The sequence below is a fragment of the Gavia stellata genome, chromosome 2 (genome assembly GCF_030936135.1).
Source record: "Gavia stellata isolate bGavSte3 chromosome 2, bGavSte3.hap2, whole genome shotgun sequence".
Lineage (NCBI taxonomy): Eukaryota > Metazoa > Chordata > Aves > Gaviiformes > Gaviidae > Gavia > Gavia stellata.
The window spans coordinates 1525816-1551923 of record NC_082595.1 but is presented as its reverse complement, the minus strand read 5'-3'; the positions used below and the strand labels follow the sequence as shown (position 1 = coordinate 1551923).

Sequence of the window (26108 nt, the reverse complement as noted above, 5' to 3'; positions counted from 1 at the left end):
TCTTGGTTAATAAGCTAAACACCGACATCGACTTTACAAACATCATGTGTTTTACAAACAACTTTCTGCCTGGTTTTTTTTGTATTATGGAGAAGTCTTGTATTTTATACATAGCAAGAAGCTTATCTCTTCTGGAATTTGAACTCTGTCTAGATGCTGAGAGTTAGAAGTAAAGGAATTTGTTGTTAGTATAGAAAGAAACATATGCATTAAGATGTTGCACTTCCTTGGTTATGAGCATTTTTCTGAGTATTGCAACTGAAATTAAATACAGGGTTACTAGTCTATCTTGGTAAAACCATACGGGTGTAGGTACCAGAATTTTGGAAAGAACCTTTGCGCCTAGAGCGCATATTTGGCAAATTACTAGTAATGACAAGACAAAGTTCTTTGTTTCATACCTGCATGTATTAAGTAAGACAAGATGTAGAATTCTGATGAGAAACGGCTTACCAAGGAAAAAAAAGTAGCATAGCTACTTTGGATATAAGTTGGAAGATGAGAAAGTTAAAATACTTGACAGATTGCTTGGGTCCTATAGATTAAGGAAAATTTGGTCTGAAATAGCCTGAAATAGGCAACTATGAGGTGTTTTGTTTTTTTCCAATGGTCAAAATATTCAAAGATTTTGAGGAAATTTTTCCTGTCTCTTGATTTCTTTGCACCATGACAGACTATCAAGTCTTCTACATGGTGAAGTATGAGCAGTAGATGCTTTAAATCTGTATCTGCTTGTAGAAATTCATTGATTTAAAGCGGTAAGTTTTCCTTGCATGAGCTTGATGATTCTGACCTATCTAATCCAATGTAGAAAAGAGAATTAAGGTTATACAATGTAGCACATCCATATATATATAACTATGATATAGTTGCCATCACGGAAACATGGTGAGATGATTTGCACAACTGGAGTGCTGCGGTGGATGGCTCTAAACTCTTCAGAAGGGACAGGCAAGGAAGGAGATGCGGTGGGGTAGCCCGGTATAGTAGGGAGTGTTTTGATTGTCTAGAGCTTAATGATGCTGACAATAGGGTTGAGCATTTATGGGTAAGAATCAGGGGGAAGGCCAACAAGATAGATACCATGGTGAGAGTCTGTTATAGACCACCCAACCAGGATGAAGAGGAAGACAAAATATTTTATAAGCAGCTGGGAGAAGTCTTACAATCGCTAGCCCTTGTTCTCATGGGGGACTTCAACTTACCAGATGTCTGCTGGAAATACAATACGGCAGAGAAGAAACAGTCTGGGATGTTCCTGGAATGTGTGGAAGCTAACTTCCTGACACAGCTGGTAGTGAGACAAATAGGGAAGGCGCCCCGCTGGACCTGTTGTTTGCGAACAGAGAAGGACTTGTGGGTGATGTGATGGTTGGAGGCCGTCTTGGGCATAGTGATCACAAAATGATAGTTTTCGATTCTCGGAGAAGTAAGGAGGGGAGTCCACAGAACTACTACCTTGGACTTCCAGAGGGCTGACTTTGGCCTGTTTAGAAGCCTGGTTGACAGAGTGCCTTGGGAGGCAGACCTGAGGGGCAAAGTAGTCCAGGAAGGCGGGACACTCTTCAAGAAGGAAGTCTTACAGGTGCAGGAGCAGGCCATTCCCATGTGCTGGAAGACAAGCCAGTGGGGAAGATGACCAGCCTGGCTGAACAGAGAGCTTTGGCTGGAACTCCGGATAAAAAGGAGAGCTTATGACCTTTGGAAGAAGCAGCAGGCCACTCAGGAAGACTACAAGGATGTTGTGAGGTTCAGCAGTCTTGGCTAACTGGGGAGGTCTCAGTTGACTGGAAGTTAGCAAATGTGGTGCCCGTCTACAAGAAGGGCTGGAAGGAGGATCTGGGGAACTACAGGCCTGTCAGTCTGACCTTGGTGCCAGGGAAAGTTATGGAGCAGATCATATCGAGTGCTATCATGCGAGATATACAGGACAACCAGGCAGCATGAGTTTATGAAAGACAGGCCCTGCTTAACTAACCTGATCTCCTTCTGTGACAAGGTGACCCGCTTAGTGGATGAGGGAAAGGCTGTGGGTATAGTCTACCTAGACTTTAGTAAAGCCATTGACACCATTTCCCACAGCATTCTCCTTGAGAAACTGGATGCTCGTGGTTTGGATGGGCATACTCTTTGCTGGGTATAAAACTGGCTGGGTGGCCGGGCCCAAGGAGTTGTGGTGAATGGAGTCAAATCCAGTTGGTGGCCGGTCACAAGTGGTGTTCCCCAGGGCTCAGTACTGGGGTCAGTTCTGTTTAATAGCTTTATCAATGATCTGGACGAGGGGATTGAGTGCTCCCTCAGTAAGTTTGCAGAGGGCATCAAGTTGGGTGGGAGTGTTGATCTGCTGGAGGGTCGGAAGGCTCTGCAGAGGGATCTGGACAGGCTGGATCGATGGGCCCAGGCCAATTGTATGAGGTTCAACAAGGCCAAGTGCCAGGTCCTGCACTTGGGTCACAACAACCCCATGCAACGCTACAGGCTTGGGGACGAGTGGCTGAAAAGCTGCCCGGTGGAAAAGGACCTGGGGGTGCTGATCGACAGCCGGCTGAAGATGAGCCAGCAGTGTGCCCAGGTGGCCAACAGCATCCTGGCCTGTATCAGAAATGGTGTGGCCAGCAGCAGTAGGGAGGTGATCGTGCCCCTGTACTCAACGTGGGTGAGGCCGCATCTCGAATCCTGTGTTCAGTTTTGGGCCTCTCACCACAAGAAGCACATTGAGGTGCTGGAGCGTGTCCAGAGAAGGGCGACTAAGCTGGTGAGGTGTCTGGAGCACAAGTCTGATGAGGAGCGGCTGAGGGAGCTGGGGTTGTTCAGTCTGGAGAAGAGGAGGCTGAGAGGAGACCTCATCGCTCTCTACAACTACCTGAAAGGGGGTTGTGGTGAGGTGGGTGTCGGGTCTCTTCTCCCAGAGAACAAACAAGAGGAAATGGCCTCAAGTTGTGCCAGGGGAGGTTTAGGCTGGATATTAGGAAAAATTTCTTCACTGAAAGGGTTGTCAAGCCCAGGGAAGTGGTGGAGTCACCATCCCTGGAGGTATTTAAAAGACATGTAGATGTGGCACTTAAGGACATGGTTTAGTGGTGGACTTGGCAGGGTTAGGTTAATGGTTGGACTTAAAGGTCTTTTCCAATGTAAACTATTCTATGATTCTGTGATATAGATATGGTTGGATGTACCAAGGGTGTTAGTACTAGTGTCATCAAGTTGCCTTAAGAAAGAGATCTCTCACTACATTAGTTATGCTAGTGCATCTATTTATATCAAGCAGCCTTATCTGTTAGTGTTTCTCAAGGGCTTCGTATCTAATTGCTGATGACAGTAAACTCGTCGTTATCCCTGACTGGTAGCTTGGGGTGTGAATTCCAACACTTTTGAAGTTGAGGACACATCCAGCTTGACTTCCTGCAGGGCCACCTCAGATGTACCACAGGTGTACATGGGGCGAATACTTTTAGGGCCAGTTTGTGTACGTGGCACTGTTCTGAGCTAATGGCTCCTCTCGTAGAGGCAGCTGAGTGCAAGTAGTTTTGTAGCTTTACAAGGGCCAGTTCAGAGTAAATGTTGCTCACATGTTAATTTCAAGTTACGAATACTTGTGTGTGGCAGGTTTGTCCTAATTCTCAGCTTTGCTGGGTTTAGATTTACACTGATTCAGTACTTGCTTATGGGTCTCATTTTCATGCATATATGAAATAGACATCTGTGCAATTGTCAATCCATCCCTTTATAAGCCTCATATTGGGTGCAGTTTTACCATTATGTTGGTATAAAGTACCTCTGTAATGGTTTGGGGATTTTTTTTTTTCAGTTTTAAAAAGTCACTGTTGCCTTGTTCAGTTGCAGTGGTAGATGTACTGTTTTACTATACTGGAATAGTTAAAATTACCAAACTTCCCTTAGTAGTGAGGGTTGAACTATTATTTGAGGCAAACTGGGAAATTTGTAAGGTGTGAACTCAGCGGTGTATTACTAGCCAGTGACATTGATGAAAAAAGTGAATTTGAGGTAAGAAATAAATGTCCAAGCAGAGACCTGTAGGACAACCATAGATTATACTGGCTAGTATATTTAAATCATTCCTGCAAACAATGAAAGTTGTGGTGCCCGAAAAGCTCTTTTGCTTATAAGTCTGACACTTGTATGGAAGGTTTTTTTTCTGTCATATTTATGTTGAATAGAGGTGCTGGGGGGTTGTGTAATATAAATCTAAATAATATATATGTCCCAGCAGAACTTCCTGAAATCTTCCACTGGGCCAGTGTTGTGAAATGTCTTTTTTTAATACATGTTAGTATAATTTAATGGGAGAGAAAATGGCTTTTCAAGATGCTTCTTTTTTAGAGTGGTTGCATGCATGGTAGCTTTTATAGTTGGTTGCTGTTACTGTGCATGACTGTTAGTGTACGTTGTCAGCATTGTAGTCTCAGAGACCATTGTGCCAAAAGAAGAGTCTTCTCTCATAAAAATATTATTATTCTAAAGAATAATAGTACTAGCAGTAGGGTAGCGGTGGCTCACCCAGTTTTGGCATCAAGGTATGTTCCTGGCACAGTTGTTCCAGTGAAGTGTTAGGACCTGTGACAAGGTCCTACCACCATTTTGTGAAATGGTGGTAGTTTATGTACCCTAATAGTCTTTAAGGACTTGGAACGCTCTAAGTCCCATTTTGCCAAAAGGGCAGGTACAATAGATTGGTTCCTTTGTTTATCATATACAATCCGCAAGTGGTAGTTCTTATCTGGCAGTGCTGAAATAAGCCTTTGATCTGTCCTTAAAGCAGGCTATTTGAAAGGTTTTTTTGCACTTACTCAGTGACTTTGAAAGTCCTCTGTAGATCTTTCTTGACTACTGCTAAATTAGCAGGGATGCAGTATTCCCAACTCAATCTCTTTCCACCTAAATGCAGAACCAACGTCAAACTTTGTCTGAAGAGGATTAAGCTTTTAAAGCACTCAATGTCATTAAAAGAGAGACGGAAAAAAAAACAACAGGCAGAAGTGTCATGTGCTGTTAGAAACTTTATGGGTCAGAGTAATTATACTCTTTTTCAGTCTACTTACTTCCCCAAATCCGAGACTAAATGCTTACAAAACCATCAAGCACTACTGTTAGCTAAGGTCTGTAATTTCCCACAATTTTCTAGTTACCAGTGTGAGTTTCAGTATTGGATACTGCTGCTTTCTGCTCTTTTCTTACTTCCCCAGGCTTTGGACATTTATAAGCTCTTTAAAGAAAAGCTGACCATCAGCAGCATTTACCATGGGATCTAAGGAACTGTATGCAACCTGGGGAAACAGACAAGAAATCAGTGAAACACTACAAACTGATAGTGATTTAAGCTTGATGTAAATTGTGATGATGTCTTTGCTTTTATTCATGGTCTTTTTCTCTAGCTTTTAAAAATTAATTCTTGCAAAATTCCCCTTCTACTGTTATCTTAGAGCATGGTCCTAGTTTCAGTGAGTTCTGTTTCTCTTCAGCAAGTTTATGTTAGTTTTCTAGAGCTATTGACCTGAACCACATGTTTTGAAACACAGTAAAAAAAATAATCTTTCCTTTAGTCTCTGACAATAGTTACAGTTTTGGTTTGGCTTTTTTTGTTTGTTATGTTTATACCTGTTTATACATGTTGCCGAATTAAAGGTAAGATAAGATCCAAGAAAAGCACCTAGTATGTGAGGCATGGAACATTTTTTTCCATCATAGTTCTAATTCACACAAATTCTGTGTTTCACCAGCCCTTGAATGTTACGTATCTCTCACAGTAGCTTTAGGGGAGTTTGTTCGTGGTGTAGGAGCAAAGTTGTTAACTGCAGTGTTCATCTGGACTCTCAGAAAACCTTTTAGGTCTTCTGAGCCTATGTTCCAGAATGTCATAAATGTGAGGACCTAGATCTTGTATACTTCAAATATAATTTTAAAAGCTGTAGTGAGTGTAGGAGAAGTTTGATGGACTCGGCATAATAGTCATTGATGTTGGTATGCACTGAACTTTCGCAAACATTGTTGACTCTTGTACAGTTGAGATAAGGCATGAATAATCAATTGGAAATGAGTGTGAGACTAATAGATTTTATTATAGGACAACAGGATGTCACATTATAGGGATGCATGCAAAGATATTTTCAATAGAATTTAATGAAAAGGATAACATTTTGCAGTAGTTTGGAGAGCAGTGTAGCAAACTGAAATATTACATAATTCTCTAGAGGCAAGTACCTGTTTTAACCTTTAAAAACAAAGCAAGGAATGGATGTGCTGTAAATGTCGTCCTATGTAATTTTGCCAAATTATTTGGAAGATGGTACTACAGTCTTCTAAGGACATAGACAACATCATTGACTACATCAGAAAACCAAGACAGAAAATTATTAACTAGACATTTCTCTTAATAGAAGTATATTCTCTCCATGAGACAGCTGCTTGGAAAAGAAGTGTTGTGTGTTACCACATTTCCATGTTTCACTTCCAAACCTGAGAGATAATAACAGGCTTTGAAAGAGGTATCTATGATAACTACCTTAATTTCATTAAAATGTTAAATGTATCTAAAATCAGTTGACTCTCTTCTGTTTAGATAAGTTTTGATATAATAGATATGGAGAGAACATTATGATTTATCAGGATGGAATGCTTTGAAATTCCTAAAAGGAGAGCACTATTCAATTCTTTAAACAGACATGAAGTGCATCTAATGAGTGAGTTTGACCAAGGAGTAAATACTAATTTCTGTGTTAACGTGACTTGAATTTTCAAGAACTTCAGGCCCAGGCCTGAACCTGCAGAGTGAAGTGAACTGACTCATAAGGAGATGGTGAGTGTAGATCTGTGTTTTAAACTTTGGTATGGTCTTCTCATTGTAAACCACCATTACTGCAGCTTATTGAGTTAGTATGAGTTCTGGTAACTCTTTGAATGTGGGCAATGTAATAATTTACATACAAATGGATGAATGCATCTTTAGACTGGATCACTAACTTTGTGTTGTTGGACAAATAACGTGGCAAGTGCCATGTTCTCAGCATGCAAAATGGAAACAGTATTTTCTATATCAAGCTTAATATTTTTAAAGAGCTTTTGAAACCTTAGAATGGGGAAGTTAAGTGCATGGTGGTGTAATGCAATCCCTATTGAGAGTATTTGTTTTGATGTTTGTAATTGATCTGTTGAGCGAACTTTGTCATCTCATCTTGTATGTGGCAAGACACAAAAACAGGAAAGAGCACTTGTGCCAAAAGCAAGATAAAGTATCATACAGCACTATGCACAGACATACAAGATGTTTTTGTGTAGGCTTGCCATGGCAGGGATCCTGTTTAACCCTTGTTTCATCTGGTCTGGATTAAATTAATACATCAAGTTCTTCCTTTTTTCTCACCATACTTGTTGCATTCAGAATAGCTGATTTTTGCCTATATAGATGCTTCTGGCCATGACTGCTGTATCTTGGGAAAAAAAAAATTGCTTTTGTCCAAGAAAAAGATAGTGGAGCACTTTTTAATGTATGCATCTCATTCTACTTTTTGTCCTTTAAGCATAGGTGAGAGAGTAACTTGAACAAAACTATGCACATCTTTAAAAAGTGAATCACGACTACATTGTGGTAGGATCAGGTAGCTGGAATCTTGACAGAGTTAAGCAAACTTTTTTCATTTGTGAAAAAGGGATAGCTGTGCTTCCATGCTACTCTTTTGGGGTTTGGGTGAGTGGTCTTTTGGTTTAGTTTTGGTTGTTCTTCTAAACATCTGTACAGTAAGGATTAACAGCTTAACTTTTCCCAGTTCTTCACCTTTAATATACATGAATGCATGTTTTTTATCTGTTAGCTACATCTTGTCAAGAGGATGTAATGATTGTAAGGCTGTTGACAGCTTCATTTGGAGTCCTTGATAGTTTCCAGCTTAAGACTTAGGTGTAACTTTCAAATGTTACTTTTGGATAAGGTGTTTGCAGTAGCTTCCTAACACATCTATAGAACATACAGACTTCAAAAAAGTCTGTTATGCTAAAAGTACAGTTTTCTTTCTATCTTCTGTGGGTGCTTTTGTGACTTTGCTGTTCATATTACTGTAGTATGTAGGCTATGGGTTATTAGAATCCCTTAGTGAAATAGAGCAAGTAATACCATCACTGGTTTTGGTAGATGGGGAAGTGGGGTATCAAGAAGCATTTAGAAACTTTGTCCAGGTAGTTTGTGCTGAAACACGGACAGGAATTGAGATCTTTCCCAGGTTAGATGCCCTGTTTGTATCTGTTACTATACCAATAGTCCTTAGTATTTATACCCTGACTTACTGCTTGTGCAAGTTCAGTATTGAAGCCTGTGGTGCTAAAAGGCTGCTAGACATTTCTATTACAATTAAGTTTTGAATGGTTTTCTAGAAACATTTGTGATGATTTTTGGTTTCTTACTTCACACATAATAAAATTTGGAGTCTGTAGTTCTTCCTGGGAAACAAATTCTGTACTTTGCAGCTCTATATTGTGTTTTCATGGGTTTCCGATTCTACGATTCAGAAAATTAATATGTAGTAGAAATGCAAATGACCAGTAAAATTAAGTTTACATATGAGTGCTTATGATTTGCCCTGTGTACTTGTTATTCTTAACTTATCACTGTGCCTTTCAAGCAGATTCACAACAGTTAATACAGGTAGAGTTCCTTCCAACAGAACAAACTGGAAGCATTTTTTTCCATTGCTGTGAATTAATGTGGAATCCCTCAATTGACCATGCTAGGTATGACAGTAAAAATATTCTAGTACTGTATTGCCAAAGACAGAGTTGTCTTCATCTGTGAAGAGATGCAACTGGTATTTATAAGCCATCTTTGAGCAGATGCGGCTTAACTGTACTAGGTAGTAGGCTCCTACGTGACAGAGATTAAACTATTTCAATCAGATATTTTAATGGTCAGAGCTTCACATCATGGCACAAATGCTTCTTTGAATCTAGGTACAAATATGCATATATTCCTTCTCATGTGTACACTTTCCTAAGGGTGTATCTCGTTTCTGGATAATTTTTTCTTTTTTTCCTTTTTTTTCCCTCCCTAAGATATAATTGACCCAGCTATCCTGCGTCCTGGTAGACTGGATAAAACACTTTATGTGGGTTTGCCACCACCTGAAGATCGACTTGCTATTTTGAAAACCATCACCAAAGTGAGTATTTGGAAATAAATCCTTGTCTTGAAGCTTGGTGGAATGATTTAATACAAATTACATTTTACAGATAATTGCAGGATCCTGTCCCATGAAACACACAAGGTCATAAAAATAAACCATCAGCCGCATCGGCTGTTAAATTTGCTCCGAGACTGCAAGGGGTTGGTAAATCTTGTAAGGCAAACCTGTTAAACGTAGAAACTGCTGCCTTTGTACTCACAGTTTGAACAGATTTAATTAAAAGATTCCTATCTGTGTGAGTAATGGGCGTAGAAGTGTTTTGTAAGCTTTTTTGGGGGGGGGTTCCACACATTCACCAAAATGATTCACTAGCTCCAGCTGTATTTGCTCAACAGTAATTGTGACACTTAATTGCCTTTAGCATTAAGGGAAGCTTGTGATGATAGAGGTTGTAGGTCAAAGTAAATGTGAAAATGTAAAATACCTGCCTTTGTGGGTCCTCTCTATCGTTAATGGACTTCCGAGACTTGGATTATAGAATTCTATTTGAGTATTTCTCTAAGTATGGTACAGCAGTAATCAAGGCCTTAAAGAAAGAACATACAAAGCATTATGAATTACTCAGATACTTTTACTAGTAGATCAGCATTGATTGTTAAGAGCAGGTGTCCTGTCAGATTTCTTTTGAGCTGCAAAGGAGACCACATCTTCACTATAGTGAAAAAATAGTGCTGTATTATGTGTGGCAAAAATTATTTAGCAAATTTGTAAAAAAGATAATTCAGACTTGCGTAAGCATAAAGTTGTGGTGTAGGCAATAGTTAATCCCACAGGAGGATTCATTCAAGCATGTCCTTTCATGCCAAAATAGTTGTTCAAAAGTTATGTTCTCATTACAAATTCAGGATTTTAGACTTTCCTTCATTTATGCTATGCATTAGTTTATGGAGAAAAAAAATGTAAGTATGTCCCCATTTGCTATTAATAGTAGATCAGTTTATTGTTTCTAAGTTTTATAAAAATATTTTGGTTAAAACTTTTTAGAGTCCTGTTCTTGAAGATGGTTGCCTTTTAAAAGACCTAGAGAGAATTTGAGTGTAACATCCATGAATCATTTTTCAAACATACTGTAAGGAATTAAATTATTTTATTTTACCAATTTATTTTTGAAGATAAATGAAAGTGTTCTTTAAAAATCGGGTTTATGTGTTTGTTCTCAGTTAATACAACCAACCTTCTGAGAGAAGTGGGTAGTAAGGGTCAGTCACTAGACTGTCTAAACAGAGCAGAAGGATTCTGGTATAGAGTTTACATCTGCTCTGTTTTTAACATACAGGTGTTGAACCTTGCTTGCCCTAATTTTTGCTGGAGAATCTCTCTTTGGAGATTTGTAACTGTCTCAAGTGCGCTTACTGTAATTAGTGGTGTAGGAAAATAGTGCAGCAAAGCTTGGTGCAAGACTTCATGGGAATGGAAGGTGGTATTAAACAAAACCATTTTCTCTCACTCTGTCATAGATTTCACATGCTCGCACTCTCACAGCCACATATAGTCACCAAGATGCGTGCATCCAAGTGGTAGGGCCAGGATCACTTCTGTGCAACACCGACGATAAGGAACTCTGTGTTGAGTCACACTTCATCTCTTGGCTTCCTCTTGACTGGCGATGACAAAGCGGTTGTTAGAACTCTTTTCTAGATTCCCTTTAAGAATCAAAGAGTTCAGAATCGTACTTGCTTCAGCTGCCATAAATCTTGGGCAAGGTTGCTGAAAAATGTCTTTGCTCCCTCCTGGGAATCTTTGTGGCTTACAGTCTATCTTCCTGTTGGGATAACACCAAGAGGAGTGGCACAGATGATGTGGTAACCTTGTCATTATCCTGTTATCAGAGCATATTTGTCTTCTGCTGACAAACAGTCTTTGCTATGGCCTTACCTGATTATGGGCCTTCTTGTGATGTAAGCAATGCATTGCATAGTGTTTACCAGCTTGGTTCCTGTGGATCCTGTCCTTGGTTATCGGGGCATGTTATTTTTGGAATGCCAGATGCTTCCATGCATACTTAATTCAGACTAGTCTTAATAATTTGGTTACGAATCTTTGTACTGAATGAGGTGTTAAGTCTTTAATGGATTCTTTTTCTCAATTCTTAATTAAGAGGCCAGCAGAAATGAGATACAAACACTCTCTGAATGGGTCTTCTCCTTGTGCGTTTCCGTGTTCATACCATGAGGAGGCTAGTGCTTCTGCAGTGACCAGAGTTCTCATAAAGCTAGGCAAATATTTGTATTTCTAATGTTAAGAAGAAGAAATTGGTTGTTATTTTGTTTAAAAATGTATAGGAGTTATCTGCAAGAAGAACATGGAATATGAAGAGAGGAAAATATGTTAAATTAATTAAAATACCTTATTTTTGTCAGACTTCATCCATGCATTCTAGGTACAGGAACACTTGCTTAAATATGTGCTCAGGGCTAGATAAAACAAAATGTTTGGTGCAGATGTGAGTGGCTTCTGGGTGATGGTATGTATTCCCAGAAATCCCTGGGGAATATATGCACAGGATGTGGAAACTGAGAATTGTTGCTGAAGGAAAACATGGATGCTTACAAAGGCAGCATGAGGAGTAGAAAAGGAGGTTAGGGGGAGGAATAGGTTGTAAGGAAGACAGACAGCCTAGACGTAGGTTGAAGCTTTGTTGTGAAAGGCTTTTATTTCAGTTAACTTGTACAAATCAGTCCTTTTCAAATTGCATATTAATTATGCAAGAGAAGCATGTCTTCACATGTTGACATTACTAGCGTACTTATATTCCTGCAAGTTGTATCAGCGTCTGTGTTGCACATACTGCCGAGCTTGTCTCCAGAGCAGGCAGATCATCCCACTCAAAAAATGCCCAACGTATGTTGCTACTCAAAGCAATAAGTAAAACATTTCTTGTTACCAGAGGTGTCTCTCTGGCTTGCAGTCTTGTACAACAATTACTAAAGTATCCCATATGAAATTGTATGAGGCTTCCTCGTTTCCAGGTTACAGTCTCTCCTTTCAAGATGTTTCAAAATCAGGCTGTTCCTTTGTCTTTTTGTTGTTGGGTATTTGGGTTTTTTCTCCCCTATCTAACTGGTATTCTACCAAAGATTCATTCAAGATTGCTCCCTTACTCTGCCTAGTCCTTGATTATTCTACTGACTGTTAAGAATTCAAGGGTTTTAACTTGCCAGTTACTATACTTTTTTTTTTTTCTTCTCTTAAAGGTGTTGTAGGTATGTGGTATATATTCTTCACCTGAAGAAGTCAGAAAAGAATTATATGAATTTGTTCATTTCTGTCAAATGAGTTTCTGGCAGAAATATATCAGTTATATCAAAGTGTGTCCTTTCATGTCTAAACTCAAGTATTGTTTGATACTATAGGCATCTAGAATCTCTGTACTACCATGATACTACTTTACTGTTGACTAAGGGTAATAGGGAGATCTGAATGCTTACAGTGTTTGAAAATTTTGTTGGCTAGTTTAAAACATATTTTATAATGTTGTTCATTTTTTTTTTGCTGTTGGAGATGCAAAAATAATATCAAAAGAAACCACTTCTGGGATCTTTGTGGAGGAAGCAGTAATAATATGAAAGTCAAAAAGTCTACAGGAATATCTATGGTACATGTAAACTTTTATGAAATCCAAAATGGAAAATTCTAAGTTTGAAAATGTACATCTAGAACATAAAAGATATACAATTAATTCAGTCTTAAAGGTGATAAGACTAAATCTACATGCTTATTGCTTAGCTATTTGATTTCAGCACATAGTAAAACTAGAGGAAGTTCAGCTAAACAATGCTGTTGATGTAACCAGCTACTTAAGGCATGTCCACATATGGAACAGAGTCAGTGTTGTATTGCCCTGTGACAGGCTGGCCATCATTTTGTTAGAGAAAATCTAATCTGTTGGTGGGAAGTTAAAATTTAGCATCACTTATTATTTCATAATTAAATGGCTGGTTGTCCTTTTTGTCAGTTTGAGATTAAAAATGTTAATATTTGTGGATATTTCAGGGAATTTGTCAGACGCCTATATGATTCCTGATTGACGAAACTTAATCACTTTGGGGACGGCATGTGTAAAAATTTCTTATCTTCTTTTTATTATCTCAACTCCTTTAGGATGGCACTCGGCCTCCACTAGATACTGATGTCAGCCTTGAAGAAATTGCTTACAGTCAACATTGTGATTGTTATACGTAAGTATCTTCTAGTTTTGACTTTAATATTTAATGTGCAGTGCCAACAGTCCTCTGATGCATGATAATGTGTGTTATGTTGTTGTTATTATTAAGAGGATCTCTTAACTTTCAGGGTTTATAAGCCTTTTCCCTTAGGGTATTTTTCTTGCTTTCACTTGTGCTTTTTTCCAAGGAGTTGGTAGGAATATATGGATGCTAAAGTCTTTTTTCACCTGGAGTAGTCCTCTTCATGTTGTAAATACATATCAGTAGAGGCTTCTTGGCTTTGCTTGGTTTTGTTTTCTAATTCTTGCATAATCTGAGGATAAAAGAGCCCTAAGCTGTGGACCCATATACAATGATGACGAAAGCAATTTGTTTAAGCAACCATAACCAACTTGTTCTGTCACACAGCTGAAAGTGATGTGTTTGACAAAGTAATGAGGGCCTATTTCAACTTGTGCTTTGGGAATACAAAGGTGTGTTTTTTAGGAAAGCTTGATAGCCATATCTGTCAGAATAATTTGCACTTGTGTTCTACAAAACTTCAAAAAGCTTTAAACTATTAAATGATTTATTAATAGTTAATGATTTTATGGAGTTCACAAAAGATAAAGTTTATGGCATGCTATGTGTCACAATATTGCTTTTGATTCCTAGAAATGGAGGCTATCACCAGTAGTGATTTTTAGTTCGTCATTGTTTTATACTTGGGAAAGATGAGTACTTTTTCTTTCTCTCCCCTTTTGCTGATTATCTTCGGGGGGGGGCAGGGGGGGGGTGGGGCGGCATGGTTTGTTTGGGGATTTTTTTAGAGGATTTTTTTGTTTTTCTGGGGTTTTTTTTGTTTGTAGGATAGGTTTTTCTGGGGGTTTTTTGGGTTGATTGGGTTTTGGTTTTGTTTTTTAAATACAGCAGTATTCCTAGCATCCCCAAATGAAGCATGGGGAGTTAATTGTGAAAATTGTCTTTGGTTCAGTGACTTGCACCAGTTTGAAGGCTTGTGAAAAGTTCAACAGCTGGAAACAAGTATTTAGATACACTGATCTGACCATGTTTTGTGGCTACTGTTATTTTAAGTGCATGTTAACTATTGATCCAGCTTTGAGCAAGGCAATAATGGGGGATTCCACTTGAATCTTTCATAAGACTGATACAAAAAAACTGTATCATGTTCCCACCAAGTGACACAATATTAATCAATCCTTTGGCATTTTCAAGGATGCTGGGTGGGGTTTTTGCCTCTTCCCTTGCTTCTCATTTATTTGATCTTAATCTGTGCCTAAAATCTGGAGGACGTCACTCCATAATAATGGTTGCAGCACTGGATAGTCCTTGGACCTCTTTCCAGTGTTCTTAAGATGAACCTTTACGACAGCACAACCAGTCTTTTACCATCATTTGTAGTGTCTTGCCTTTCTATATGCCATCAGCAAAAGACAAGAGAAATTTATCCTAAAATAATCTATTCTGTTTGTGTCTGTAGAGGGGCAGACCTTTCCGCTCTAGTGCGTGAGGCTTCAATTTGCGCCTTGAGACAGGAAATGGCCCTGCAGAATACTAAAAGCGAGAAAGGTAAGAAAGCTGTACAAAAATCTTAACTGAACAGTGAGAAGATAAATGGAACGCGAAGTATTTATGGTAGTTCAAGACAAGCGTAAAGACATGTATGCTGTACATTGATGACTTCTGAGCCAAACAAAAATTAAGTCAGATTTGTTTCAGGAACACATAAGCATCTTTGAAGTACATGTAGGGGAGAGTACAGGAAAAAATGGTTCTGCTGGAGGTTCAGCATAAAATTTTTTTTCTAAAAGAATTGAACTGTGTAACCTGAAAGAAAAGTTTATCTTAAATGGTAGTATAAACTGACAATTCAGGTACTGGACTGAATGCATCTTTGCCAAATTTCCACATCACTATCAAAGACTAATTATACTGACTTATTTGCAGATTTGAGTACAGTTGTAACTGCACACATACTGATCGCATACCTTTGGCACACAGTTGTATTGTGTAACTGAATACATGCATCTAGTGGTAATGGCGCTAGGAGAATCTGAGTGCCATTCTTGATGTTGGGTATTTAGCTCATCAGTGGCTCTTGCCAGGACTTTAACAGGGAGTTATAAATTGTTTCAAGTACAATGTCTGCCCTTTCCATATCTCTGGCACTTTTGTTTTAAGTTGATTTCTCTGTTTTTTAAATTATTGTTGTGCAGTTAGGAAACGTAATTGGAAATTGAAACTCTTTATATAAATAGTGTGTGTATCTAGATTTTTTCCTAGTAATTCCATTTGTTATTTTACCCTTAAGTCAAAATGCAAAGCTAAGACGGAATTGTGAATTTTCAGATGATGTCCTTGGAAAATATATTAGGCTTTCATTATGCCTCCGATTTCTAAGAACCACGCTGGAATTTTAATGGCTTTGAATCACTCTTTTTGATCTGGTACATATCCAGTCGTGTCTGGTTTTTAACAACAGTAGGTTAACAGAGCAGAATGTTTGTATTTCTTGTTTTGAAGGAACTAGCATGTTCATTGGGGGGGCGGGGGAGAAACAAACTATAAAAACCTTCCCTGTTGTATGACTTGGTTACCCGTTTTGCTTGCTGTAGGTGGAAAAAGCTCTTGATTTGAGATGGAAATGTCTGAATTTATCCTGTTTGTTTTTATAATTATCCAGAATACAGCAGGCTTGATCAAAGATGTTAATCACTTTAATTCAGCCTTCACATTTAGGATTGCAGCCTGAGCACTTATTGTATTGATGTGCTGGCAGCCAGCAAGTCCATAATATAGGCACAGCTTGATCTGCATGTTTATGGCAGCTGCTTGTTTGGGATGTCCTTGGGTTTGGATTTCCAAGATGTCAGCCCTGGCTGGTGTGTAAGGTGGTTTCTGATTTGAGACCTTGTTCACTTACATCTTCAAAAGAGTAGTGTGTGTACATAAACTGGAGAATTTCTTCCTTCAGTGTTACCACAAGACATGCACAACTGACTCCCCTCCCAAGCTCTGTATATGACTATAGATGGGTGCTGGGTGTCCTTGTCAGTCAGTACATTGGAAGCACTTGGCTGAGATGAGGGCTGCTCCTTTCTATTTTGTAGAAACTGGTCCATCTTCCTTGTTATACCTGGTATTTTCCCTCTGGAATAAATTCAGGGGAGTGGGTTTTTTTAACACTCAGTCGTGGTTTGCTTGAAGGACTTTTTTTATAGCGAAAGGTATCCTCTTTGTGATATTTCTTTTAAGAATCCATAAATTTGACTTCTGACTTGAACAGTCCTAGGAGAGCTGATCACGTTAGTCACTGAAGTCTGGGAGTTGCCAGATACTGCAGTTTGTCTGGGGGAAGAGGGGGGGAATCCTAACAAAGATTGGGCAGATTTTCAGTTTTATGAGGTCGCTCTGGAGTTCTTCATCATTGGCCCAGCATTTGACTGCCCAGAAGAGTTCGGTATCACTTGCAAACTTGGGAGTTTCCACTTCTGTCTCCCTTTTCCAAACCATTGATGAAAACGTTGAATAAAACTGATTTCAGCACCAATGCCAGAGCGGGACCCTACTGCTGCCTGTTCCCTATCCTGAAAAGTGACCATTAAGCCTTACACTCTAGTTCGTATCCTTTAATCAGCTTTCAGTCCACCAAAGGATCTTTGCTACAATTCTTTGGAGTTTACTAGTCCTCTCGTGGCTACATCATCAGGTTAAAAGATTTGGCCAGCAGTTTTGCAGTTTCATAGACAAGTTTCTTCAGAACCTTTGGGTGGGCACCATCTGGTCCTGGTGACTTACTGTTAACATCCTAACTGACCTGTTTTGGTTTAATACTTACTGTATACTTACTCCAAATTGATCTAGTTACAAAGACTGCATAGGGTATGAGAATCTCTTAACATTTGCAGCTACAAAGACAAATGCAGAGAATGCATTGACCTTCTAAACTATGACTTCATCCCTGGAATGTCCCTTTTTGTGTATTTATTTCTTTTAAAAGATAGCCAGTGACCCCACATCACTTGCGTAGTCTGTAAAGCTGACCTTCTTAAGCAAAGAGTCTATGAGACTTCTTGTTACAGCAGTTAAGAGCAAGTGTAGTTTAACAGGGGAGATGAAAGTTTTCTATCTTTGCAGTTGAATTTGGAGAGCAAGATCCGGTCCTTGTTTGATACGTTCAAATTAAAGAGGAAAGGGAACCAGCTATCCTTCACTCATCTATGTAAATAGAAAAAAAACAATTTCATATTTGGTGTTTTAAGTACTTAGTCTTATTTTAAAAAGACTGTTTGATTTACTTCATTATTTCAATTTATCATTATCAAGATAAATTGTTTCAAATAATAAAACATTCAAACCTACTTATGCAGACTAAATGCTTTTGTCATCAGAAATCAAGGCAAACTATGTTAATGCCAAGTAGCCAAGGTATAGATCACCGACAGCTAAATTCTCCACAGTATCAAGCATTGTGCCTGCTTTTACCTTGCAATGCGCATGAAGCAGCCTGACTTACTTTCAGTGGGAGGTAAACTACTTTACCTAGCAGCAGGTAAAAGCATGCTTATACCTACCATAGCTAACTCTTAAATTAGTATCATAAACTGTTTCACCTTGACTTTTTCTGATAATCATGTCCTTAATGATACTGATCTTCCTAGCTGATTAATGCTGTTTTCTCCTTTCCCCTTCTTTCCTCCCTATAGTTGAGGCTATATCTTGTTTCACAATTTGATTTAAAAGTTACAGGCTTAAAAACAAAACTGAAAGCAAAATTAAATTCTCATAGCTTCATTTTATTATTTTATGGAGTTTTGATGACTCATTCTTAAAGTAATTTGGCTTCTGTGAAAGACCCAAGTTGAACTGTTTTTTCTTTCTATAAGTAAGTGTTTCCTTGGGGAAATATAACTTAATAGCAGTATTTTAAATTTACATCTTTATTTATACTGGTATAACTTTATATGGTAATGAGAATCTTGAATAAGAGCTTCAGAGAACTGAGATAAGAAGGAACAGCAAGGTTGTATGTTTAGTTCAGTGAACTTTAATCTTCATCTTTACTTTTAAAGCAAGTAATAGTAATTGTAGACTATTTGCTTTTCTGTTTTATACCTTAAACAAGGTCTCATCTTTAATTTACTACCATCCATCTGCTTTGTAGACTTCTGCTGTATCAGCAGAATGTTTTTGTTAGACTCAGACATCAAATATATTAATGAGGAATCTTAACAGCTTTTTTCATGTTGGCACATCCCATTTCACATTACAAAGATGTACACAAAGGTAGGGGCAGTACGTATCTGTGGAAGCAAAAAGCGTCATAATTAAATACATAAAAAATGTACCAAATTGACCCTAAAGACATACTTTTGTGTACCTCTATCGTATCTGATACCTGTGCGTAATGTTAGCATTGTAATTAATTGTATAGTAGTGATATCTTGGGATTCTTAAGTCTCATTTAAACAAGGCACTTGCTTGTGAGAGCAGAGGAATCAATTATTTATTGCTTAAATTTTAGCATACTAAAAAAAAAAAGCCTGTTCAAAAGGTTAGGATTAGGAATAATTACTGTGGATAGCTGCATGAAGGTCAAAAAGGGGATTTGCCTAAACTTAAAAGACAGGGAGTTGAAAATGTGAAAGCTTTCATCACTTCTGGGTAATGCCAGACAAGGCTATGACATGAAGTCAATTATTTATGAATTGAGCATTGTGTAGTAGAATGGGAATGGTAAGAAGAATGTTTTCTAGGTACTTAATAACACTCTGTAAGGAAACTTAATATTAAATATGTATAGAAAGTAAAGCCCAGAACTAGAAGGGTTAAGGGACTTGAATTCTAACTGGATTTGAGGTGAACTGCAGTTGACTTGACATCTTTGAGAATGAAATTCTCAATCTGCAGGTGGAAACATTAATATCTAAAATAACTTTCTGAAACAAGTATGTATTCTTTGGCTTAAGGTGCAAGGGGTAGAGGAATGAAGATCTTGCCGAAGATCATAGACAGGAGGCTACATAAAATATAAGAGTTCAGGTGTTCATAACACTACTGAATTAGATCTCATGCAGTTAGTTAGCTTTCAGAATGCTGCCTTGAAATACATGCAAAAAATCACTTGATTGTCACTTGCCTGCAATTCAATTTATTTTGCTTTGTTCAAGGAGAAATCAAGGTTTCCCATAAACACTTTGAAGAAGCTTTTAGGAAAGTGAAATCTTCAGTATCAAAAAAGGTAAGATAAGCTTCAAGTATGTAAGACTGATTACTCTTCTGGAAAGGATAGTCTTTTTATGCTGGAGACTGGTGGGAATAGTTAAGTTTGCAGTATACTTGCATGTATTTCAAACAACTGACACTACCTGTTTTTGCATTGAACAAACCTGATGTTTTTCACATCAGTTCAGAAACTAAAGTCTTTCTTTTCAGCTACAAATGATGCATTGCAGGTAGATGGATTACCATGCTATCAAGGTTATTTAGTATGGCACCTCAGACTTCTCAGTGACATTCCCAGATTACTTACTGAGCTGGCCCTAACCTCTTATGTCTGTGGAATTTTCAGTTAAAAGTCAAAGCCTTTAGAGTGCACCACACCTTGCCACCACCTTCCCTCCCCTTGATGGATGTGACACCCTAAGATGCTCAATAATTATTAAAGGTTTCCTTATGACCTGTTCTTTTTAATGACTGAAAGGAAAGCTGTTCAATCATCTTAATTACTATAATTGGGAAGTTAATATATATATATGTGAATTGTTATTGCTTTTGTGTATAGGTCTCTGTGTTGCCATGAGTGTACTGTAGCCAAAATACATTAATATATTCCCTTTGAACACTAGCCAGTTAACTAGGTAACTATTTCCTTTCATTATTGTATGTTGATGGTCAGTAACTTTTTCTAAAATTTAGAAGTGATCTTTGGCTCCAAGATCCTTTAAAGATGGTGTTGGTTGTTGTTTTCTTCCCCGTTGCTAATCACTGAGCAAACAGTTCAGAAGCAACAACCACAAAAACTTAAAACATCTCCTCTAACATAGCAAGCTCTGCTAAGTATTAGGACATATTCCTTCTGGTTCTTAAGAGTTAACCAGAAATGGCATTCTGCATCTCAAAGGCAGCTTAACTATCACATGTCTCAGAGGCCTGTATTTCAATTAAATCCATCTGAAGCATTTTCAGTTAGGTACTTTGAAATATCTTTTGGAGTACAAGATACTTGTCTCCCATTTCCAGATGCTACTTCCTATCTGCTAGACAAATTCAATCTGACAAAAAACTCTCTACACCCCTTCCTATGAATACTGGAAAATAAAAAAACCTGCATCTCACTGATTTAGTGCTTCTAACTCTTCTTTTCCTTCCCATACACATCTGAGTTGAGCTGACTTGCTTTTTAGTTTTAATCAGTTGTCTCAAGTCAAACCAAAATAAGTAAGTAGTTCTTAAAGCTATGGACAGACATCACCTTCTGAAGCCAGTTATTTCAGTGGAAGTTAACATCTAAGTATTCTGTTCCTCAAAATTGTCATTTTGAGCAACTAGTGAAAAGGATTAAGGAACAGTTAAGTAAGTTAGCAGAAGATCATGTCTGTTCATTTTGGCAGAAGTAAATGGAGGAGTAGAACATCAATGCAGCAGCTTCCCTGGCAAAAAGGGCAGCATCTTCTTCGTGAAGCTGGGATCTGAACCCAGCATGGCAATATTAAGTATAAGAACTCTACCAAAGGTGGCTGTTAATTACATATCATTGGTGCCTACTACTGGAGAACCTCTTTTATAAGTAAGGGTAGGGGGGTTTTTTTGCCTTTAGTTTTTTATTTGTAGATGTTTTTAAATATAGCTAGTGGCTTGTACAGCTGCCTTGTTTCACTTTCTTGTTAAACAATACATATAAAGTCACTTTTAAACATTGCATTTTTTTTACCATTGTCTGAAGTCTTTTTTTTTCCTCTTATCTTGGCACTGCTAGGATCAAATAATGTATGAAGAACTGCGTCAGTCACTGTGCAGGTGATAGATTTGGACAATTCCCAAAAGAGACTTATTCTGCATTGGTGGAGAGTTTTGTAATACCTGTGCCTGATTTCAAGAGACAGGTTGGAAAGAAGCTGTACTAAATCTCTTTCAACTTTTTAAATGGTACCTGAAAAAAGGTCCTCATAACCTACTTATAAACCATCCTTAATTTAACTATTTCCAGAATAAAAGATACAATACAGACTTACTGCTTATCATCATTTGTTTTAAAAATGAATGCTTAGTGCTAAAGAGCTAATACAATTCTGATACAATAGTTGGTGCCCTTAATCAGAAATCCCTCAGAGGCAGAGAGACTAACCCTTCAAAGTGTTTACATTGCTCAAATAGCTGTTTTCAACCATAAAAGAAAATACCTGGTTCCAAGAAGGACTCTGGAAGACTGGGACAGAGCTGTGAAAGTAGTCTGGGGAAGTACTGCACTGTATGTTATCATACCATTCATCATGCTTTTCCCAAATACAGTGACACATGATGATTGTGCCAGCACAGGTTCTCAGAGCTTCTAACAGCTTCCCTTCACCTTGTCAAAAGAAACTCTCCAGAGATGGCAAGCTGTCTTAAAAGTTATCTAGGAGAGATTAAAGTATGGAAATCTGAGAAGTGCTACGATACTATGATTTAACAGCCACCTAACTTTTACTGTTTCAAATGTTTCTTATCTAACAAGCTGGTTCTTAATTATTTTTTAGACAGACAAATCTGCAACAAAAAAATCTATTACAGATTTGAATTTCTTAACTCAAGTGGTTTTGATGGCCTCTGGAAGAAGGACAATGATGTCAACTGTTTTAAGAAACAGGCTGAGAACCTCAAGCTTTTTTTTTTTTTAAATACAAGAAATTCCATCTTGGAAAGAGTGTCGTAACTTTCAGCATCAGCACACTGGGAAGTATTAAGTTAAGACAAAACACTGAAGTGTGACAGATACTGAGCAACTAATTTCCTTCATGGATTTTTTTACCACTGTCATCATTCTATGAAGTTCTTTAATGATTAATCTCAGTTCCTATCTTTGATCAGTCTTACTCTTCCAAAAAGCACTGCAACCATCAGTCAAGGATCAGAACAGGAAATGGACGATTTCTGCTAAATGGCTTTCCATGAAATCTGCTAAGTTTGATAACACCAAACATTAAATAATTTTTAAAGTCATGAAATTTCCATATAGACAAGTAAAATCATTTTTGTAAGCAACCTTTGTTCTGTAATCATACCCCCTACTTTAACATTTAAGAGGGAGGCTGTGACCCTGAACAACCTGATCTAACTTCAAGACTGATCTTGCCTTGAGAGGGAACAGTGCCTTACAACTTAGATTCTTCTCTGAATTGCCATCTGACATTTTTCCCCAAAGGTAAATGTAGAAGGCTATTACAACTGAACACCACAGACTTGTATTTTAAAAACACTGCCACTCAGCAGCTTGTACTTACCACTGTGATTTTTGCACAACATGGTATCATATTCCCTCCCTCTTTTAGGGAAGCCTGAGACTCAGTGACTCAAGTTGTGGCTCATCTGACTAACAAATGAGATGCCTACAGATAAAGGGATCTTTACTTTATCTCAGGTAGTTTCACTTGTGGATGTTTGTTACTGTGAGGCAATGCAATTAGTACCTATCAGTTAAGTGACTGATTTTAATGTAAAATCATAACTAGATGTCATGTACAGAGCTATAAAAGAACCACCTATGTTACATAAACTTTTTCCTGGTTTAGCTCTAAATCTACAACTTCAAGGGTTTTTTTTTTACTACATTTCTTAAATAAAAGCTTTATAGGAAGCTCCAACTGTGAAAGCAAGCTGTGAACCCTTTTAGTACAGTAACATACTCAATTCACTTGAGTGATTGAGAGCTGACCAATGAAAAAAAGAATCAAGCAGGAGCCCCATGAAAACAGTATATGCTACCTCAAATACAAAATTTGAAACCGTCAGCCATTTTACCTTTAGATATGATAATTCTAAACACCGTCAATGTTTTCACCTGCCCATGGCATGCACTGGGTTCAGAATAAACTACATATATATAAACTTCATCAGGAATAAAAAAGTCTCCCAACTGTGGTACAACTTCAGTGATACAATTTAGAAATATTTGTCATCCTTTGTTGGAAAGAAGATGTGGCAAGCGAGCCATTCTTTACAGTTGAAATCCACATGAATGATTCCTCCTTTATGCATATACTACCATACTTAGATGCAGTTGATGAGCTTATGAAGGAGTAAAGTCCTCAAGCCCTGGCATATTCACCTAAGAATTTTTCTCCTCCTTTCCTCTTATGATGGTACTATTCCTGTGTATATGATGCAAGAAAGCAAGGTAGGACTTTAAGGCAAGATTAAGGAGGAAATATTGTTCAAGTAGTAGTAATAACAGTATTGCTATTCAAATAGTAGTAATATAGTCTTGTCAAGAGTTCTAACACAAAACAGCTGTTTAATATACAAGGTGTCTGATGATCATTCTCCTTAACTTGTGGCAGTGGAAGAAGCAGGGTGCAGGAGGGTTTGAATTAACAAGAAAATCTGAAGTTAATTTGAAAGACAGAAAAAGCCAGATCAGTCAGATGTCCCTGTCCTGTTTGCTTACCTTGTCTGGGCTATACATGCATCAAGGAGCAGACAAAGGTAGGCAACTGAACTCTTATTATAGACTGCTCACACAAGAAGGTGCTGCACCCACACTGCCACTTTTTCTTGTGGGAAATTCTGCTTAGGCTATAGTACTTATCACTGAAAAAAAACTTGGTAAGAGAGAAATTGCAAGATCACTTGTACACAGAAAATGTGAATCACTTTAAGGAACAAGTTTTTTCATGCAATACAGAGACCACTAGTTTGTTCTGCATCTGCAGCTCCCATCCCTCCTAGCAGACATGCCTAGAGGAGGTTTTCCCTCTAGTCATCTTGTTTCTGTTGGGACAAGATCAAGAAATTGTTCATCAGGCCATTCTTCTCTCCCTTTTCCTGAGGCTAGCCACATATCTAAATCACAATACAGATTCTGTCCCAGAGCATATTAGATACTAACTTCAGCATGGATAGGGGCAGAGGCAGTGCAGGGAACTATCAGCAGGAAACAAAAATGCTGTCTTCATTTGTGGCTAAATAGGAAACTTTTTCAACATTTTTGTCCTCACTGAAGTCTTGTATAGCACTGAAATAGAAGATCTCTCAGTCTCTTGAGACTCTTTCAAATTACAGAGGAGTACACTTTTCCAAAAGCTGTGTCTTAGACCACTTAGGCAAGATCACTACCGAAAAGCAACTCTCCTCCTGTTTGTCCAACACAATTAATATGGCAGCCTGCAATCTATAGCATTGACAGTATTGGTTGTCAAACCTCACCATTAAATAATGAACAGCTTTAAGTTCTACTGTGGCATGCCACTTCACCCGATACAGGAATAAATGCCAAGGAGGCAGAGGTGGACATCTGAGCTCATTATCTAACTGTGTCTACTTACCTAGAACAAATCTATTTCTCAACATTTGTAGACTCAAAGCAAGTGTTACATGCTTGCTGGCAACATTTAAAGACTTAACCAGAGAAATTTTGAGACACAGAACCAAAAGTCTTAACTACTTTTCAACTGGCCTCTGGCTCCAGGTAGGAAGTCTTGTCCAGGATCCAAAAGTACGGAGCTCTGTAGCCAGAAAGATGCACCCATTTAACACGTTAATTGGCTGCTGCTCTGGAGCAGACAGGTTCAACAGCAAAACAAAAGTGCCAGAGGCAAGACTTGTTTTGAAAGAGGAATATACCCACGCCTGTCCTGTGGGAAAACTCATGCCTAGTATGATCAGATTCCAGGATGCATTACTTACTCCACTTAAGCAGCTTCAAATAATTGGGGGGGGTGGGGGGGTGTGTTAAAAGCCATGCAAGGCAGTTTATTCTGAAAACTGTAAGTTACTCTGAAAGCCCTGAAGGCACTGCACAATTTAACTGCAGATGAAATACTTAGATGACATGCTTAACACAGCTGACCCAAAGTCAGCTGTGTTTTGACAGTTTAACTCCTGGCCTATTTCACATAAGGGGAGTTTGTCAAACTGACAAACTAGCAAGATGCTTTAGTGACCCAGAAAGGAACAAACTGTAACAAGCACTGTAACAAGAAAGGACAAAGTTAACTCATTCCATCTGAATAGATTTCTAAAAAAATAATTAGGTTAACTGTCAGGGTTCTTAATTCTCTTTAGGTTTAATTTATTCTTCACTAGTTAGTCAAAGCTCCTTCCAACTTTCAAGATAAAATATTTCAAAAATTATAACCTGTTTCTGCCAGATGTATTTTAACAGCATTAATGAAAATTATTTAATTCCTTAAAAACAATAACTAGATGGTTCATATGTATATAAAAACAATTCTAATGTTTCTCATTTCCATGCCATGCCTTTGGACTAAACAGCACATTGTAAGTATGACTGGAGAGAACTAGTTATTCATTTAGAATAAACCAAACACAAGTCAAGTAGTCCAGCTTGTCTTAATTCCTTTTACCATTGGTTCAGAAATGCTTTTTTTTTAGGGATGAAACTATGCTGCAATATAGGTTAACTTTCAGATTATCTGCTTCTGGCACCATCCCTACTACTGAAGTTAGACGCCAAAGCTTCTTGTGTATTACACAGGAATTATATGCCCAAGAATGGTAGTTACCAATGCTTGCAAGAACCAGACCATGGTTTAGA

At 38.1% G+C, this 26108-nt stretch overlaps 1 protein-coding gene across 2 annotated transcripts in view; it reads left to right on the top strand.

The window, feature by feature from the left end:
• Positions 1–21662, top strand: part of NVL (nuclear VCP like) — a 44621-nt gene extending 22959 nt beyond the window's left edge. For both annotated transcript variants that reach the window (XM_059832547.1, XM_059832541.1), the window contains exons 19-23: positions 9058–9164; positions 13290–13366; positions 14835–14923; positions 19525–19595; positions 21333–21662. In XM_059832547.1, coding sequence (XP_059688530.1) covers positions 9058–9164; positions 13290–13366; positions 14835–14923; positions 19525–19595; positions 21333–21377 — 389 coding nt within the window. In that variant the 3' untranslated portion in view covers positions 21378–21662. The remainder of the gene's footprint in view (positions 1–9057; positions 9165–13289; positions 13367–14834; positions 14924–19524; positions 19596–21332) is intronic.
• Positions 21663–26108: the final 4446 nt, after the last annotated feature.